This window comes from Microtus ochrogaster, chromosome 4, assembly GCF_000317375.1.
Source record: "Microtus ochrogaster isolate Prairie Vole_2 chromosome 4, MicOch1.0, whole genome shotgun sequence".
In the NCBI taxonomy this organism is placed as follows: Eukaryota; Metazoa; Chordata; class Mammalia; order Rodentia; family Cricetidae; genus Microtus; species Microtus ochrogaster.
Window position 1 is genome coordinate 32,694,458 of NC_022011.1, and position 18,924 is coordinate 32,713,381.

At 46.3% G+C, this 18,924-nt stretch overlaps 1 protein-coding gene across 1 annotated transcript in view; it reads left to right on the top strand.

The window, feature by feature from the left end:
- Gnpat (glyceronephosphate O-acyltransferase) overlaps positions 1 to 18,708 on the top strand; it is a 29,294-nt gene extending 10,586 nt beyond the window's left edge. The window contains exons 3-16 of the mRNA XM_005345884.2: positions 916 to 1,092; positions 1,787 to 1,916; positions 5,715 to 5,842; positions 6,200 to 6,275; positions 7,084 to 7,235; positions 7,350 to 7,480; positions 8,927 to 9,150; positions 12,183 to 12,425; positions 14,198 to 14,277; positions 14,791 to 14,931; positions 15,823 to 15,922; positions 15,991 to 16,084; positions 16,993 to 17,054; positions 18,437 to 18,708. Coding sequence (XP_005345941.1) covers positions 916 to 1,092; positions 1,787 to 1,916; positions 5,715 to 5,842; positions 6,200 to 6,275; positions 7,084 to 7,235; positions 7,350 to 7,480; positions 8,927 to 9,150; positions 12,183 to 12,425; positions 14,198 to 14,277; positions 14,791 to 14,931; positions 15,823 to 15,922; positions 15,991 to 16,084; positions 16,993 to 17,054; positions 18,437 to 18,480 — 1,782 coding nt within the window. The 3' untranslated portion in view covers positions 18,481 to 18,708. The remainder of the gene's footprint in view (positions 1 to 915; positions 1,093 to 1,786; positions 1,917 to 5,714; positions 5,843 to 6,199; positions 6,276 to 7,083; positions 7,236 to 7,349; positions 7,481 to 8,926; positions 9,151 to 12,182; positions 12,426 to 14,197; positions 14,278 to 14,790; positions 14,932 to 15,822; positions 15,923 to 15,990; positions 16,085 to 16,992; positions 17,055 to 18,436) is intronic.
- Positions 18,709 to 18,924: the final 216 nt, after the last annotated feature.

Genomic DNA, 18,924 nt, shown 5'->3' on the forward strand with positions numbered 1-18,924 from the left:
TGAGCATCCAAACTGCCTAGGCTCCCCCAAAGCCAGTACATGCAGTAGGATCAAAAACCCATTGCCATTCAAGCTTGCCTAGAACTCATTTTGTAGCTCAGGTGGGCCTCAAGCTCTTCCTGCTTCCACTCCTAATTGTCGGAATATCAGACTTGACTGACCACTCCTGGCCCAGAAAAGCAATTGTTTTTGTTTGTGTTACTTTGGTTTGGACTGTTTTTTTTTTTTTTTTTTTTGCTTGAACTTTCACCTTCCTATTGTCATTCACACCTTTGTGTTACTCTGGCTTCTTTCCTCTCTTCTCTGCCTCCTGTTTATTTCATCCTTAGGTGACTTTGGTTAGTGTTAGGCTCTTTGTTTGCTGAGTCACTGTTTGAGATAACCTGTTGAGTAAAGGAGCATTGTAAGAGGTGATAGTTAGCCACTGGGCTGTAAAACTGAGGATAGATAAGGAGTAGATAAGGGATGTGGCACGAGAGTGTGTGTACACATGTGTGTATGTGCGTGTGCACATGGACAGGCCAGAGGAGGTCTACCTTGGTTGCCATTTCTCAGGAGCTGTGTGGATTCTCTTTGAATTTCTAGCCTTTAAACCTGCTTAAATAGAATCATTTTTCACTGAACACAGTGGTGTACCCCTTTAGTCCTGGCAGTCAGTAGGCGGAGGTGGGTGGATAATGAATTCAAGGCCAGCCTGTGCTTTGTAGAGAAACTTTGCCTAAAGCAGGAAAAAGAATAATATAACATCACTTATCTTATCTACTGTGTTAGTGAGTTGGGTTAGATCTAATCAAGAGCACACACTGTCTTTTGAGTTAGTCATAGGCCTGGGTTGGAATTAATCACATTGGTTTGAGTGAAAGGAGCTCTGGTTTCTGTTTTTCAGAATTCACCCCTGCTCTGCCTTCCTTTCAGCTTTCCAGGGAGTCCCTCACATCTGCGGATTCCCTCCGAGAGGAAGCCAGGGAGATCCTGGAGGAAATGAGCCACAGACTGCGAATGGGAGCCATCCGCTTCTTTGCCTTTGTCCTGAGCAAAGTCTTTAAACAGATTTTCTCAAAGGTGTGTGTGAATGAAGAAGGCATTCAAAAGGTGAGATTGCTGGTACAGATATTCTTGTCCCCTTCCTATGCTGTCATCAATTTTGAGACATCCCACTCGGACTGAATGCTGAGGGCGGGTTGTCAGACATCCGCTGTGGGCCCCGGGGCATGCTGTCTGCAGCTTGTCCTCTTAATGTCAGACTTGGAGACCACTTGAGTGTCACATGTTCACGGTTACAATAGTAATAGAAGGAATCTTTGTGTTTGTTCAGATTCCTCTTCCACATTTCCATTATCATCTTCTATTATGCTGTGTGATTTTCCCATGAACAGATGTTCTCTTAGGATATGGTGGTCAAGGTCAGTTAACTGGGTTATCACTCATGTAGTTATAGGAGCTTACTGTCAGCTCATCACTGGCCCCAGTTATATTCTATGTTGCTTCCCTGCTTCCTTAGATATCTTTATTTATTTGAATTATTTATTGATCGCTAGCTCATACTGACCTTGAACTCCCCGTGTAGCCAGGGATGACCTTGAATTTCTGATCCTTCTACCTTCATTTCCCAGATATCCCAAATACTGAGCTAACAAGCAGGCACTACCTCAGCCTCTCAGGTTCTAGGATTGCGGGTGTGAGCCACCATGCTTAGCCATGATTTACCTTTCTGTTTTCTGATCTAAGCTACGATTTTAGTGACGTGACAACTGAAATTCTTGAAAATCTGACATTTTTTTTCAAGCTACAACGAGCTGTCCAGGAGCACCCTGTAGTCCTGCTGCCCAGTCATCGGAGCTACATTGACTTCCTCATGCTGTCTTTTGTTCTGTACAACTATGATCTACCTGTGCCAGTTATTGCAGCGGGAATGGGTGCGTGCATAGTCTTCATCCGTGTTTATGTCGGCCTTCCCATCCACTAGAATGATAGTAAGAGGACTAACGAATGTGAAGGGTACCAACAACAGCGCTTCTGGGTGCCAGTCTGGACCCTGCACTGTGAGTCCCGTGACTGAGCAGACATGGAGAGGCATCTGTGCACATGGGATTCTTTGGCTTAGTTTTGAAAAGAGAGGCCATCCCACTTTGTCATATTTCCTCCTTTTTAAATTTTGATAATATATAGTTCTAGTGATCATTCTAGATCACAAATAGATACGGCTTTCAAAAAAGATTATCAGTTTTGGTAAAATACATATAACATGAAGTCCTGACTTGTTTAAGTGTGCAATTTAAGAGGCACTGAGTGCATTCATATTGTTGCAGCTGTGTTGTTCCCGTTTGCCCCAGATCCCTTCACATCTTGCAGAACCGACACTTACTAACCAGTAACTGTGCTTTGCTTTTCTCCTCCCAGAGGCAGCCACGGTTCCACCCCTGCCCCTGCAGCCACACACTCTGCATACTTCATACACTTAATTTCAGTATACACCCTCCTCTGACTGACCAATCTCACTTAGCACGGTGACCTCAGTGTGTGGCTTGTCTGAATTCCTTTCCCTTTCAAGGCTGAGTAACCGTCTGTTGTATGGACGTGCCACATTAATTTTGTCCTGTAACCTGTCCATGGACACTATCTGCTTCTGTCCCTTGGTTATTTCAGGTAACACTGTGTCTTAGTTAGGCTTACTATTGCTGTGATGAAACAAAAACAAGCTGGGGAAATGGTTTATTTTGTTCACACTTCATGTAGCAGTTCATTATAAAAAGTTGAGGGAAGGAACTCAAACAAGGGCAGGAACTTGGTGGCAGGAGCGATGGAGGGGTGCTGCTTACTGGCTTGTTCCCCTGTCTTTGCTCAGCCTGCTTTCTTACAGAAACCAGGACTGTTGAAATAACCAGGCTAGCTAAAGGATACAACAATTATATTTTTATTTATTATAAGGGGAAAACTCATGAAACAAGAAACAAATCCAAGCACAGCAGTGTCCTGTGTGCAGAGAGAGAGAGAGAGAGAGAGAGAGAGAGAGAAAGAGAGAGAGAGCGTGTGTGCATGCCTTACCTGGGCTCCACTTCTTAAAGATAATTGGCTAACAAGGTTTTCCCCATCACAGGACCACCAGCCCACAATGGGCCAGGGCTTCGCACATTAATAACTAATTAAGAAAATGCCCTGTAACTGAACCTTATGGAGGCATTTTCTCAGTTGAGGTTCCTTCCTTTCAGATGATTCTAGCTTGTGTCAAACCGGCTAGGACACACTGTTATGAATGTGGGATTTAAAAATATTTCTTTTTGTATTTTGGCGCTGGGACTAGAACCTAAGACTTTAGGCATGCTAGGCAAGCCCCCTACTGTAAATGCTGTTTCAGCAACTGCTATGAACACGGGATATGTGTATTAGTCAGGTCTTCTAAGCTGTGATAAACACCGTGATCATAAACCTGGGGAGGACAGGGTATATTCTGCTTCTGCTTCCACATCACAGTCTGTCACTGTGAGAAGCAGCAATAGAGAGCACATCAAAACCATAACAAACCGTGCCATACCCACGAAGAAGCATGGGAAGTCAGGGCATGGACCTGGAGGCAGGAGCTGGTGCAGGGGCCGTGGAGGGGTGCTGCTTCCTCAATAGAACCCATGACCACCAGCCCTGGAGTAGCACTGTCCACAATGTGTTGGGCCCTCCCACATAAATCGTTAATCAAGAAAATGGCCTACAGATTTGCCCACAGCAATCTGATGGGAACGGTTTTTCAATTCAGAATCCTCTTCCCAGAAAACTCTAGCTTCTGTCAAGTGGACAGCAGACAACTGAAGAGTACAAATATCTGATCCCTCAATCAGTACATCGCTGGGTCATGTGGGAGCTTTTCTGAGTCCCACTATACTGTTTTCTCTTGTGTCTACACTGGTCTGTGTTCTCAGCAGTAGTGCACAGAAGTGAGATCCATGTCTCCCCCAGGACTTTCCATGCACAACCTTTTGTTTCTTCAGTAGTCACCATCTTCATGGGTGTGGCATGGTTCATTTCTCAGTGATGCTGAGTTCCCGTTCATATGCTTTCAACCATCACTGGGGTGTTTTATTTGAGGAGGGTTGTTTGAATTTTGAGATAGGATTTATATTGCCCTGACTGGTCTTGTATTTCTCAGCTCTAGTGATTCTCCTGCCTCAGCTTTCCAGATGTAGGTGCATCTGGTCCCTATGGAGATGTCTTTTAGGTTGTTACCTTTTTGTCAGTGAACTGTGGGAGTCCTCTGTGGCCTGAACACTTGCCCATAGATACAGGATTGGCCAGCTCATCTCCATTCACTGGTCCCCCTGCCATCCTGCTGACTGTGTCCTTTGATGCACAAAATTTGTGTTTCAGTAGAGTCCAAGGAATCTGTGTGTTCATTTGTTCCCTGCGTATTTAGTGTCAACCAAGAAGTCATTACCAAATTCGGTGTCATGAAATTTTTCTCTGATACACAACTGAGAGTTTTATAATTTGATACCTCCACTTGGTTCTTTGAGCCACGAGGTTGATTTTTGTACTGATACAGAGTTCATGTCTCATATAACTGACACTGTGGTTGTGTACTGGATAAGCGCTGTTGCTCTAAACCACACTGCTCTGTAGATGTGTGTCCATGCTTTTATAGAATTCATCCGTTGAGTCTATACTGCACTGGTTCCTTTCACAGTCTCTAGGAAAGTAGGGATTCCAGTGTTAATAAATGTAGTGAATCAGTCAGGTTAAAGCTATGGGGACTTGCATGCCTTAAAAAGTGCTTTCTTCTGTGAGTTCGAGACTAGCCTGGTCTACAGAGCTAGTTCCAGGACAGGCTCCAAAGCCACAGAGAAACCCTGTCTCGAAAATCCAAAAAAAAAAAGTGCTTTCTTCTCAGCAGACAGTGAGGAAGTGATTTGAAAACTAGGGAAAATGAAAACTAGTTAAACTACTGGAGGACCTTTGCCTTTTTTGTAGACCTGCTTTGTAAGCCATTTCCTTAAAAGTAGGTTGATATTTCACTTGGTAGTGGAGAGCTGGTGCTCCAGAGTATGGGAGCACATGCCACGCACCAGTTTTAGAGCATGGCCATGGATACCGGCCTTCTGACATTGTTGTCATGCTGTTGGCATTGCCTTTGTCCCTGGTGCCTTATAAATAGCATGGTAACAAGAGAAGTACAAGATAACTGCCCAGCAGACTTATTTGTTTTCATTTTTATTTTTATGTGGATGTGTTGTATGCATGTGTGTACATGTGTGAGGATACACATGCATGGATGTGCTCGTGAGTGCACGTATGAGCATGTATAAGCATGTAGGGGAGGGTGCAGAGGTTGCCATTGGAATGGGGGGGTGTAGGCCAGAGGTTGACACTGAGTGTCTTCTTCTATTGGTAACCTTATTTTTAGAGACAGGGTTTCACTGAACCTGGAGCGCACTGATTCAGCTAGACCAACTGGCCAGTTACTTGTAGAGATCTTGTCACTGCCTCCTTACCCAGTGTACGCTGCCATGCTCTGCTTGGCACATCGGTGCTGGGACTTAGAGTCAAGTCCTCGGTGCTTGCAGGGCTTTCCACTGAGCCATCTCCCCGGCACCTTTCTGCTCCTTTTCTGGAGTTAATCTCACAAGTGTAACTACTGCTGTCATGGGGCTCGTGTCTTATTCATGAACTTCTCAACAGTGTTTACATCTAGATGTTTGTTCCCATCTTACCTCTTCCTTGTGTTTTAGATTTCCTGGGAATGAAATTGGTCGGTGAGCTACTCAGAATGTCTGGGGCCTTCTTCATGCGGCGCACCTTTGGTGGAAATAAACTGTACTGGGCTGTGTTCTCTGAATATGTGAAGACCATGCTACGGGTAAATGCAGGCACTCAGGGACCTGGAGCCACAAAGCTGTCTGGTTCTTCGCTTCTGAATAGATCCCTAGCTGTCTTTCCCCTTCAAGGAGCACACCCACTCCCAGTGGTCCCTCATCTGAGAGGCGGCCTTGTTTAAGTTGCTGTGAGCAGGTGTTTGTTTAAAGGACAGAGGGCACTTGGGATCAGGCATCAGAAAAAGCCCTTTTTTTAGGCTGGGATGTGTTTTAGTGGCATGAGAGGTCATAGGTTCAGTCCCAGAGCACACAGGGGTGGGAGCGGGGCAGGACACAAAGGAGGCCTGTGTTATTCTGAGAGTAGACAATGGGTTGTGTATCTGTTGTGTTCTCTTTTAAAGAATGGTTATGCTCCTGTTGAATTTTTCCTCGAAGGGACAAGGAGTCGCTCAGCCAAGACCTTGATTCCTAAATTTGGTAGGTTCCTTATGTATTAGAAGCATATTAACCCCAGACCTCAGATGTGGTGTCACTGTAACTACCAAATAGAACTAGATACTTACCTCTTTGACAGGATGATGTTTTCTTTGTAAATAGAGCTGTTTCCTTAAGTTTAGCTGGTTTTGGACTTTGGATGTCCTTTTTATTCTGGCTGGGAATGGGATAGGCAGAAGCCTAGAGAACCAAAGCACTGGGTATGTATAGCAAGAGTAGACCCTGCTGTCATCACTAAGGGAGTTTGGGGACTCGCTTGGAAACATGGATTGTGGTTGTAATCTTCATATGTATACATATATGATTTGATTTGTTTCTCACTGCGTGGCCCATGCTGGCCTGGAACTCACTGTGTAGCTTCAGCTGGCCTCACATTTGCTGCCATCCTCCTGCCTCAGCTTCCTGCGTGTTGAGATGATGAGTGTGAACTGCCATGCCCGGTGCTCTGTTTGCCTGGGGTGAGTTAGTAAGAGGCAGAAGCTCAGGTCGTGTGAGTGTGATTTTGGAAGGCTGGCTGTGTATGTTGCTGGTCTGACTTCCTGAATAGATTATTTCTCCTTTCGTTGTGGGATCAGTAACAAGACTGAGTACCAGCTGGGCAGTGACAGATTTTATTCTTGTCCAAGAATGGCAGATGTTGAGGACAGGTTTAGGATTCGCCTTCTAAACCCTGCGGGTGGAGGCTGTAGGTACAGTGCAGAAGAAAGGAGGGAGGCTGATGTGTTGTTTATGAGCCTTGTGTGCTCTGCTCTTCACTATCACGGTACAGAATTTCTCCCTGTGTTCACAGGTCTTCTGAATATTGTGATGGAACCATTTTTTAAAAGAGAAGTTTTTGATACCTACTTTGTTCCCATTAGCATCAGTTACGATAAAATATTGGAAGAGACTCTGTATGCCTGTGAGCTTCTAGGAATTCCTAAGCCAAAGGAATCTACCACTGTAAGTGAGGCTAGGCAACTTGGTTTTCTTTGAGGGTAGAGAATACCTGGCTTACACATCCACTCATTTACAAATGTGCTCCTGTTTTCTTTCTCCCTCTTGTGATACCACCAGGGGTTGTTGAAAGCTCGACGGATTCTCTCTGAGAACTTTGGAAGCATCCATGTCTACTTTGGAGACCCTGTGTCACTGCGTTCTCTAGCTGCGGGACGGCTCAGTCGGAACACGTATAACCTGGTGCCAAGGTGCAAGGCCTGTGTTTTAATACCCGACACAGAAATGAGAAGGAAAACCCACAAGTGTGAATCAGGACTCTTGAGTTGACGGCCTCTGAGCCCAAACCTTGGCTTACTTGAGCTCTGCTAGCAAACTGCTGGGGAAGCTCTGGCATTCCATGTTCATCAGCGGATCACTGCAGTTAAAGAACCTCATGTTCGAAGCCAGCGTGGTGGGGCATGTCTATAATACCAGCTCTCAGGGGGTGGAGGCAGGAGAATCAGGAATTGAAGGTTATCTTCAGCTACATAGCAAGTTTGAGACCAGCCTGGTTTACATGAATAGCAAACAAACCCAAAGAACTGTCTGCTGCACCTCCTCGGGGTCCGACCTCACAGTGGGGAGAAACAGCACCATTGTTAAGAAGCTCCTGCAGCCTGGCGGTGGTAGCGCACGCCTTTAATCCCAGCACTTGGGAGGCAGAGGCAGGCGGATCTCTGTGAGTTCGAGACCAGCCTGGTCTACAAGAGCTAGTTCCAGGACAGGCTCCAAAACCACAGAGAAACCCTGTCTCGAAAAACAAAAAAAACAAAAAACAAACAAACAAACAAAAAAAGCTCATGCACAGGGACTGTGGACACGACCACAGGCCAGCTGATGTGTCTGGAGCACTGCTTTAGACCCTAGGAAGGAGTCCAGAGTAGCAGTGAGCAGGATAGCACCACACCAGGTTCTCTAAGGGTTCAGGGCACAGCTGAGCACTTGTATTTTTCTTTCAATTAGATTAATTGACTTAATTTTGTATGTTTGTGGGTATGTACATGCAGGTTGTCACTTTACCCACTGAGCCCTCCCACCATCCCAAGCCTTTGTGTTTACTTAGAGGAGTCCCCTGGGGAGTTGGGCAGACATACCCTCTTCCCAGTAGCCCTCAAATGCTTGGCAGCTCCAGCAGCTCCCCAGCAGTGAGGCGTCTGGTCAGCAGCCTTACCTGTAACTCCAGCAGATGTTAGCCATGCACTGCACAGAGCCCTGGCCAGTTATTCCAGTGTGGCTGTCACCTTCCCCTTGAACGTCCTTCTTCCTTAGCTGTTTGTGGAACCCCTGCTGACATCTTTTGCAGCCAGCTGTCTGGTGCAAATGGGCTAGTTCTCCGAGGTCTGCAGCTTCCCAGGAGGGACAGTGTAAGTGGTGACCACGTGGCTCTTGCAGTACAGACCCATGGTCCAAACAGCTATGCTTGTAGCACTGATGTGTTCTGTTTATAAAATAAAAGAGAGGGGCTTTTGTTTTTGTTTTTCTAATTACCTAGAACTGAGAGTTAATGTTTTTGTTTAATTTCCGCTGCATACAAGCTAGGGAGTGCTGCCAGTGTGTGGTCTGAGTACGGTTGGCAGGAGCCTGGCACACCTTCCAGTGGGGCCCTCTCTACCCGAATAGGTAGCTGACCTATAACCTCTATGCCCTCCTTTCAGATACATCCCTCAGAAACAGTCCGAGGATGTGCATGCCTTTGTCACTGAAGTCGCCTATAGGATACAGCTTCTGCAAATTGAAAACCTGGTTCTGAACCCATGGCTTCTGGTAGTTGCCATTCTCCTTCAAAACCAGTTATCCATGGACTTTGACACCCTGGTGGAGAAGACACTGTGGCTAAAGGGCTTGACCCAGGTGTTTGGAGGGTTCCTGCTTTGGCCTGGTACGTATATGGGATACATGTCTTTCACAGAGCAGCCTTTGCATTTCCTAATTTGAGGCCCAGGGAGGGGTCTGCTTGAGAGTAATTGCTGTGTGTTGGTTCACTCTTGAGACTAAGCCTCCAGGACCACAGTGCCATTTCCTTGGCAGCTGCAGACCAGAGATTGACAACAGGTGTTTTCACTTTTGTTTCAATTTTTTGAGACCCGGTCTTCTGCTGACTGTGGAGCTGGCTGTTGGGAATATTGTTTGAAGGTGTGCTACTATTGTTATACATTGCATTCGTTTAACTCTGGAGCTGCGATACTTTACCTGTCTCAGACACCTGTTGGCCTAATAAAGCTCTGAATGGCCAATAGTGAGGCAGGAGAAAGGACAGGCGGGGCTGGCAGGCAGCGAGATTATATAGAAGGAGAAAACTGGGAGTAGGGGTTCGGAGGAGTTGTAGCCTGATAAGGAGGAGGACGTCAGGGCCAGCCACACAGCTACACAGCCATCCACGGAGTGAGAGTCAGATTTAAAGAAGTAAGAGAACAGGGATGCACAGAGGCAGAGGGTAGACAGGATAGTATGAGTGAATGAAGTGGGCAAGAACAGCCAAGCTAAAGCCGGATGTCTGTAACTAAAAATAAGCCTCTTGTGATTCATTTGGGAACTGCGTGACAGGCCCCCCCCAAAAATAAGAGTTCAAAGAGCATATTACTACAGCTGGCAGATTTGACTAGACTGCTAGCCAGCAAGCCTGAAGATCTTTTTATCCTTGCCTCCCCTCTAGCCTCAGCTAGGATTACAGGTGTGTTTTGCTTCTTCTGACTTTTATGTGGATTCTAGGAATCAAATGCATGTTCTGCTTTACTGACTAAGCCATCTTCAAAGCCTCAAAATTTTGTTTTTTTTTTTTTTTTTTGAGGCAGGGTCTCATTGTATAGCTCAGGCTGACCTAGAACTCACTGTATAGCCCAGGCTCATCTCAAACTTGGAACAGTTCTCCTGTATTGGGATTATATGCATACCCAGCAAGTGTATAGTTTGCTACAATGTAGTTAGTTGCTTCTAAAATTATTGCTGGGGAATGGGAGGTGTTGAGGTCAGAGTACAACCTTGCAGAGTCAGTTCTTTCCTGTCACTTTTATCTGTGTTCCAGGGATTGAGCTGACGTTTACTGAGTAGAGGCACGAGCCTTACTCACTGAACCATTCAGCCCCAGCGTTGGTTTTGTTTCATACAGGGAATTAAACCTAATGCCTTGTGTATGTTCTGTACACTGAGCTGCATCCTGAGTCCTCTTTATCTTATTGTGTTTGTAGCCTGGCTGCTTCTGGTATGCAGCTAAGGGCTTTCTCTAACTCTCTGATACTAGTTCAGTGAGCAAGCATGGTGGTGCATGCCTGTCATCTCAACACTCAGGAGGTGGAAGCAGGAGATCAAGAGTCCAAGGGCAACCATGACTACATGAGACCACATCTTTATTTAAAAAAAAAAAAGAACTGGGCGGTGGTGGTACATGCCTTTAATCTCCAGCACTTGAGAGAAAGAGGCAGGCAGATCTCTGTGAGTTCTAGAACAGCCAGGGCTACACAGAAAAACCCTGTCTTTTAATTAAAAAAAGAAGAGGAAGAATACGAAAAAGGTAGGCATAGTCATGCACACCTCTTAATTTCAGCATTCCAGAAAGACGGGCAAGCAGATCTCTGTGAGTTCCAGCCAGCCTAGTCTGCTTTCAAGTTCTAGGATAACCAGTGCTATATGACAAGACCCTGTCTCAAAAAAAAAAAAAAAAAAAAAAATAGAAGAAGAAGAAGAGGAACAGCTCAGTAGCTCAGTAAAAACTTCACTGGAAGGCCAGGGAGGTTCAGGGACTATAGGTGTGTGCCACACAAGATTGGTACAACTTGGATAACTTGTATTCAACCCACATGGTTGTGTACATCTATAATCCCAGCATGCTTACCATCAAGATGAGAGGAGGAGGAGACGGGAGAATGGGCTATGGGCCCGGCAGCGGGAAGGACGCTCAGCACTTAGGAGCACTTGGAGTGCACAGTGCAGAGTAAGAGACCAGAAGAGAAGCCTGGGCTGGGAGGATGTTAGTGGTTAAGAGCGTTTGCTGCTCTCACAGAGGATCCAGCTCAGTTCCTACCACCCAGATGGTGCCCTACAACCGTCTGTCACTCTCTTCCAGCCTCCTCAGGTACTGCACCCATGTGGTGTGCTTATATGCAGGTGAAATACTCATACACTTAAAAATAAATATTGTTTAAAATGTAGAGAAAGCTTGTCTCAAAACTAAGTTAGAAGACAAGAGCTGACTCCCAAGGGGCTGGAGAGATGGCTCAGAGGTTAAGAGCACTGGCTCTTCTATCAGAGAATCCGGGTTCAAATTCCAGCATCTATATGGCAGCTCACAACTGTCTGTAACTCCAGTCCCAGAGGATCTAACACCTTCACACCAACGCACATGAAATAAAGTTAAATGAATTATTAAAAAAAAAAAAAAGCTGACTCCCAAAAGTTGTCCCCTGATCTTTGCATACACACCTGTCACTGGAGTTACTCACTGTGTTGTGAATTTGGGGGTGTGACAGTAATTAGTGTAAATTGAAAATCACAGGTCCTGCAGCTAGAGTGTAACCCCTGGTTCCTGTAGAGTAGGGCTCTGGGTGTTGGAGCTAGTGCTAGGGTCAGTGGAGTACGCCTGAGTGCCGTGGACACAACACGGGTTGCTAAGAATCCTAGGGGAAGAACTTGTACTCAGGGAATTTGGAGTTGTGGCTTTGATAGAGAGGCGATCTGCAGGTGAGGGCAGAGTGGAGCTTAGCTCATGGATGAAGAAGGAGTGGTGGGACAGGAGCTGGCATTGAGTGACCCACAGATAGTGTGGGCATGTTAGCTGGCTTTTCAGTTTGGGACAGAAGGAAGGTATGTTTGATCATACAAGTCTGCTGCTTTGACTTACTTCCCGTATGTTCTGGGAAGCGTGGTGGAATTGGACGCTGCCTTCTCATTGAGTTAACTCTGCTGCTCTCTCTGTAGATAACCAGCTTCCTGAGGAAGTGGTCCAATCCAGCATCCTCCTGCACTCCAACCTGGCCAGCCTTGTCAAAGACCGGGTGGTTCTCAAAGTGGACTTTGAAGGTTCAGAAATGGTCAAAGGAGTTGTGCTCCACCACATCACCTTCCTCATGTGCTCGGCCTACAAGAACCAGCTGCTCAACGTTTTTGTTCGTCCTTCCTTAGTAGCTGTAGCCTTGCAGATGACACCTGGGTTCAGGAAAGGTAACTTTTAGGAGCATGGCACTGAATTTCCAAAGAGGCCTGGCTCTCTAGTGCCAGAAAGGGAGCAGTGTTAAGCCCCCTCTGTTCTAATAAAGGAGGCTGTCCTGCTAGCCTACAGGTCTAGAGTTGGAAAGCATAACAACTTGTGGCTTAGCCCTGACTACTCAGAAGTTTGAGGCAGGAGTAGCTTCCAGGAGTTTAGAGCCAGCCTGGCCTATGTAGCAAAATATAGTTTCAGAACAACAACAAAAGAGATAGATCAGTGGTTAAGAGGGTGTCTGATCTTCCAGAGGAGCCAAGTTAGGTTCCCATCACCAGTGTTGGGCAGCTTAACAGTGCCAACAACTATAGTTCCAGGGGTGTCAACACCCTCTTCTGCCCTCCGTGGGCACCTGCATACACAGGGCATATACACATGTATGCATACGAATAAAATGAAAATAAATTTTTAAGAGGAAAAATAAAACTTCAGAACTGGAAAGATCTAGTGATTCCCTGATCTGCACTATACCTTTGTACTAGGAAGATGGTTTAGTGGTTTGCTAGGCAAGCTTGATTGCTGAGTTGAGATTTTTTTTTAAAGATTTATTTATTTATAATGTATACAGTGTTCTGGCATGTATGCCTACACACCAGAAGAGACCACCAAATCTCATTACAGATGGTTGTGAGCCACCGTGAGGTTGCTGAGAACTCAACCAGAAGAGACCACCAAATTTCATTATAGATGTTGTGAGCCACCATGTGGGTGCTGAGAATTGAACCAGAAGAGACCACCAAATTTCATTACAGATGGTTGTGAACCACCATGTGGTTGCTGAGAATTGAACTCAGGACCTCTGGAAGGGCAGCCAGGGCTCTTAACCTCTGAGCCATCTCTCCAGCCCCCAAGTTGAGATTCTTAGAACTCATGTTAAATGCTAGGTGAGGTAACCTGTATATGAAGCCCAGCATTCCTACAAGTGAGACAGGAGACTTGCCCCTAAGCTTTCAAACCAGCAATACTTGAGTGTTCAACTTAGCAGCAATCAAGAGAGGCTCTGTCTGCAATGAGGTGGAAATCAAGAACCAATTCCTGAAAGTTGCCCTCTGATTTCCCATATGCGTGTTTATGGCATACTTGTATCCTTAAACATATACACACAATAAACTAACACTAGCTGTGCCTCTTATATATAAGGGTGATTAGGTCCAGAGAGCCCTGCAATTCCTAGAGAGGCTCTACATTGGGAACACCATTGCCCAGCTCCTGATCTGCTGCAGTTTTCTGCTGGGACAGCCCTAGCAGAGGCAGATGGGACCCCACCACGATCACTGTACAGTGTACATGGTATTAAATCACACTGAGTTGAAATGAGTTATGTCTACCTGAGGGTCATGAGGCTCCACCCCAGAGAATCTCCTTCAGTTGGTCTTGGGGGCAAACCTTGGTGTGTGTGTGAATAATTGGTGATTGACCTGGGTGTTCACACAGAGTGCTAGATGATAATGAAGAAATGGTAACTGGGAAATGAGCCCCTTCCTTCTCTACTCAGAGGAGGTCCCTCTTCTGAGGAATTTCTAAGGGTGGTGGCATCATGCCTGTTTCTAGACTGAGGGATTTGAAGCCTTGTTTAAACTCTGCCGACTGTAGTCTGTCCTTCAGATAAACTGTGTTGACTTGAGCTTCCTTGAAGGACTCACTTATTTCCTTGTTACCTGCATACAGACACATTTGAAGGGCTATAAGATCAAAAGCAATGCCTTAATTTTGTGAAATGGGTTCTTTGCAGAGGATGTCTTCAGTTGCTTTTCCTTCCTACGCAACGTGTTTTCAGATGAGTTCATCTTCCTCCCAGAAAACACACTCAGGGTAAGTTCTGACCGCCCAGAGCAGGCATGCCATAGTGCACGTTCCAGAAGTGACAGAGAGGCTCCCCAGCATGCTTCTGCACAGCAGCACGTTTTCTTTGAGACTGGGCCTGGCAGTGGGTCAGCCGTGTGGTCTGTGGGTTTGCTGGTGTGGGCAAAGGCAGACAGACAGACGGTGCTTTAGGTTTCAGGGTGAGAGAGATGAGGCTGGCAGGGCTTGAATCTAACTCCACTTGGGGGATTTTCTGGATTTGCGATTACATCTAAGAAAGTGTTGCATTGTCAAGTGAAGAACATCTGTTGTGTGTGCATGTGTGTGCACATCTGTCTGTGTGTCTGTCTGGGCCACAGCTTCACAAACGCTGTCTATTTACATGTTTGAGCTTCTGCACTTGAGTGCTGCAACAAACGCTTCCAGCTTCAGTGCATAGTCAGGTGGCTCTGGGAGCTTGGACTAGTGACGTTGAGGTACACGGACTGTTATATGTATGTGGTTTCCCCTGTCCCTCCCTAGGATTTTGAGGAAGGCTGTTACTTGCTGTGTAAAACTGAGGCTATACAGATGGCTGGGAAGGACATCATCATCACAGACAAAGGGAGCGCTGTGTTAGAATTTCTCATAGGGCTCTTTAAACCTTTTGTGGACTCATACCAGGTATGTGAAGTTGCAGATTCTGTGCACGCCCATATCAGTATCATAAGACTTTCTTCCTGAAATTACTTCTGGTGTGAAGGGTGATCGTGTGCCAGGTGAATGGTGGTCCCAGAGAGATAAGTTCCGTGTCTACTCAGGGACAAGCTGGGCCTGTCATAGGCTAGGGGTAGCACCCCTGTAAGCCCATGATTGCACTCAGAATTACAGTCATGCTTTGTTTTCCTGTGTTCTTCGTTTGGCTAGGTGTTGATACATAGTGGTAAGTGCCTTCTGCTTTAATGTCACTGAACACTCATTCTGCTTTTGGGAAGAACAAGAGCAAGGTCCTGTTCAGACAACCCAGAAGAGGACACAGAGCTGGGTTCAGGCACTGCAGCAGGATTCTAGGGAGGGAGGTAGGGAGGGAATTTGAAAGGCAAATGCTGGGGTATACAGGCATTTCAGAAGAGGCATCTGTATCTTATAGGCTGCTTTGAGCACTGTGATGGTGGGTGGACAGTGGGGACTGGGACTGTAATCCCAGAGGTGACCTTGTCCACCTCCTCCCACAAAGTCTAGCATGGGATGGGTACTTGATAAACTGGGAATCAGCCAGTGCTTGAGCCTGCACTCTGCATTCAGAAAGAAAGACAGCCAAAAGCAATAGGTCCTCTCCCCCTGGGCAACCCAAGATGTGAAACTGGAAGTGATTCCTGCAGTCAGCTGAGATGAGAAATTCAGCTCTTAACAAATGCCATTTCAAACTGTCCTTTTCTAGTTGTAAAAGCTGCTGACGATTAGAAGTTGTAGACCGTGGAGGGTGTGGTTGTTAGTGAGGGCAGTGTGGCTACCATGCTCTTGTGTTTGGCTACCTCTTCTCTGTGTTCCTTTCATTTTCCCTCGTGAAACCAGATACTTTCCAAATACCTCTTGCATGAAGAAGAGGACTGCTTTACTGAGAGACAGTACTTGCTTGCAGCTAGGAAGTTCACCAGTCAGCTTCTGGATCGAGGTTGGTCACATGGGGGGGGGCTTCTCAGCTGAGAACAGGAGTGATCATTCACCCTCTTCCTCTTGCAGGTGCCTCTCAGTGTTATGACGCACTGTCTTCTGACCTGCAGAAAAATGCCTTAGCAGCTTTCGTGAGACTCGGGGTGGTAGAAAAGAAGAAGGTGTAAGTACCAGGTGCTAATGGGGACAAGGGGAGGAGTGACACTGAAGCCCGAGACCCAGCGACAGAGGACACACAGTGCTGTGCTTCCCTTCCTCTTGCCTCAGGGTTAGATCAGTGCAAGTTTCGGGGAACCTGCACGTCACACAATTAAGAGCATATCCTAGCCTAGGTTTGGTTTAACCTCAGACTGCATTTCCTAGGTTAATTACAGAAAAAAGTGTAGGGTACTGTGTGTGGGTGTATTCATGCACGTGTGTGGATGGAGAGAAACAGATCTGACTCAGTATCCCAGTGGTAAAGTTGAATCCAAACTCACTGTTGTATCTTATGTGATCAGAAGGAAGGTGTGTGAGTGTATGTGTGTGTGTGTGTGTGTGTGTGTAGAGCAGTGGTTCTCAACCTTCCTAATGCTGTGACCCTTTAATAGTTCCTCATGTCTTGCTGACCCCAACCATAAAATATTTTGGTACTACTTCATAACTGTCATTTTGCTACTGCTGTGAGTGGTGATGCAAATATCTGATATTCGGACCCCATGAAAGAGTCACTCAATACCACCTCCCACTTTGCCTCCAGGGGCGCAACCCACAGGTTGAGAACCACTGCTATAGCGTCTCCTGAATGAACCTCTATCTTGAAGCCAAACTCTTATAGTTGTGTATCTTGTCAGAACAGAAGCAAGAAGCCTTTCACCTGCTTTATACTGCAGCTGTGGTTATGCCTGGAGCTGTGGTAGAGCACTGGCCTAGCATGTGTGAGGACCTGGATTTGGTCCCCAGGCCTGAAAGGGAGAAAAGCAAGCTTCATGACACAGGCCCATAACATCCTGTGACAGAACGTAGAGTCAGGAAGAGGTTGTGGTAAGTGGCTGTCTGTCCACACAGTAACCCAGCTTTCCTTCTCTTTAGAGATAATAACATCGTGTTTAGTGTGAACGAGTCTGCCACAAGCAAATTAGAAGAAATGCTTGGTAAGTGCCGCTGTCATGGACGCAGACCCATTTTCCTGCTGTGCAGACACTAGCATATGCTGCGGCGTGAGTAGGCTTATCAGAAGGAGCAGCTGTAGATTCTAATATAAACAAGCTGAGTATAAGCCAGAGTTTCCTTAAGGAAAAGTGCCAATCACAGCACTTGGGAGAAGAGGCAGGAGGACTGCCATGAGTACAAGGCCAGCTTTGGGCTACATAGTGAGTACCAGGCCCTCCAGGTCAAGACCCTGTCTTAAAAAACAAAACAAACAGGGTAGAGGAGGGAAAAGGGGGGGAGGGGACAAACAGATGTGGGGGTTGGAGAGAACTGAGAAAAAAGATTTTCAAATGGTAAGGGTATCACAATGCAATACACTGCTTATAGTTTTTAAAGAACAGACTTTTAAAGGCCAAAAGGGAAAGAAAAAAAGGTGTAGCAAAGTGTTCGGCAAGAAGACACAGAAATGCAAAGTGGACAGTGCTTTCCAGCACAGTCAACTGCCCAGGCCTCATCTGGACCAGCATGCAGTCCTTTGTGTGCAGCTGTGTGTGTGAGTTGACTCTGTTCTGCCTCTGACTTTCGTTTTTCCTTTTTTAATAAAAGATTTTATTTTATCTGTGTGGATATTTTTACCTGCATGTGTGTATATATACCACATGTGTGCAGTATCCACAGAGGCCAGAAGAGGGCATTGGATTCCTTAGAACCAAGGAGCTGTTAAATTTCTGTAAGTGCAACAAGTGTCCCTAACCACTGAGCTGCCTTTCCAGCTCTCTCCTTGTTTGTTCGTTTGTTTTTGAGCCAGGGTATCTTTATGTAGCCCTGTCTGGCCTCAAACTCACTATGTAGACTAGGCCAGCCTCAGGCTCACAGAGATCTGCCTGCCTCTGCTCTGCTCCCTCCTCCTTGTGCTGGGACTAAAGGTGTATGCTGTCATACCTGGCCTTATTTTTGTTTTCTGAGGCAAGGTCTTATACTGGATGCCCGGTTGATCTAGCCCTCACTATACTCACTCTGTAGCCCAGAGCGGCTTCAAACTCACAGCAATCCTGTCTCAGTTTTACGCATCTGCTGTGATGTTTACTGTCCCTCTGAAGTCTGGGATACTCTGGGTGAGGATGTGTGGTGGATTCTTTAATCACACACTGTCTGGTACAGAGTGGAGCTTAGAGCCCTCTGGATGCTGTAGGCTGAGAAAGAGGAACGTCTCGAAAAGGCAGCCACTGGCTTTGTAATGGTCAGTAGAATAGAGGCGCCAGCTGCGTGATCAGTGGGGTCTCAGCGTTTGCAGCCTGCCTTGCAGAGTGGACCACAGCCTTACAACAGAGCTGTAGCAACAAGCAAGACTGCTATTATCTCATGAGCTGTTTCTTTATCTTAGGATGTAAGACACCCATAGGAAAACCAGTCACTGCAAAACTTTAGTAATCATGAAGCGGTTGTGGAAAATCCAGTTCCACATGACAGTCAAAAGGACTCACTGCCACAAATGGACATAGAGAGGAGGATGTGTTTTCCGTCTCCGAGACCTTGTGAGCTGTACTTCTGCTAAGAGGAGGAAATGGTCAGTGAGAGCGTCAGTGTGATCTTCTGACACAATGACTGCTGGCATTCATGTCAACTGTGTGTCTAAAATAAAAGCTTTTGAAAACATTCTTGGAAAGCAGAGCTCAGGCCCCCATTCACTGCCATGCGGTTTCCCACACATGCTCCATCTTCAGGCCAGCATGTGACGGATTGTACAGCAGAAGCTTTGGCCCTTCAGCTGTGCAGAAATAGGCTGAGGAGGGGACCCAGGTGAGTGTTCACAGCCCAGCCTGGAGCTGGGAGCATGAGCATGAGAGTTCTCTCCTGAGCTTCATGCGGGTC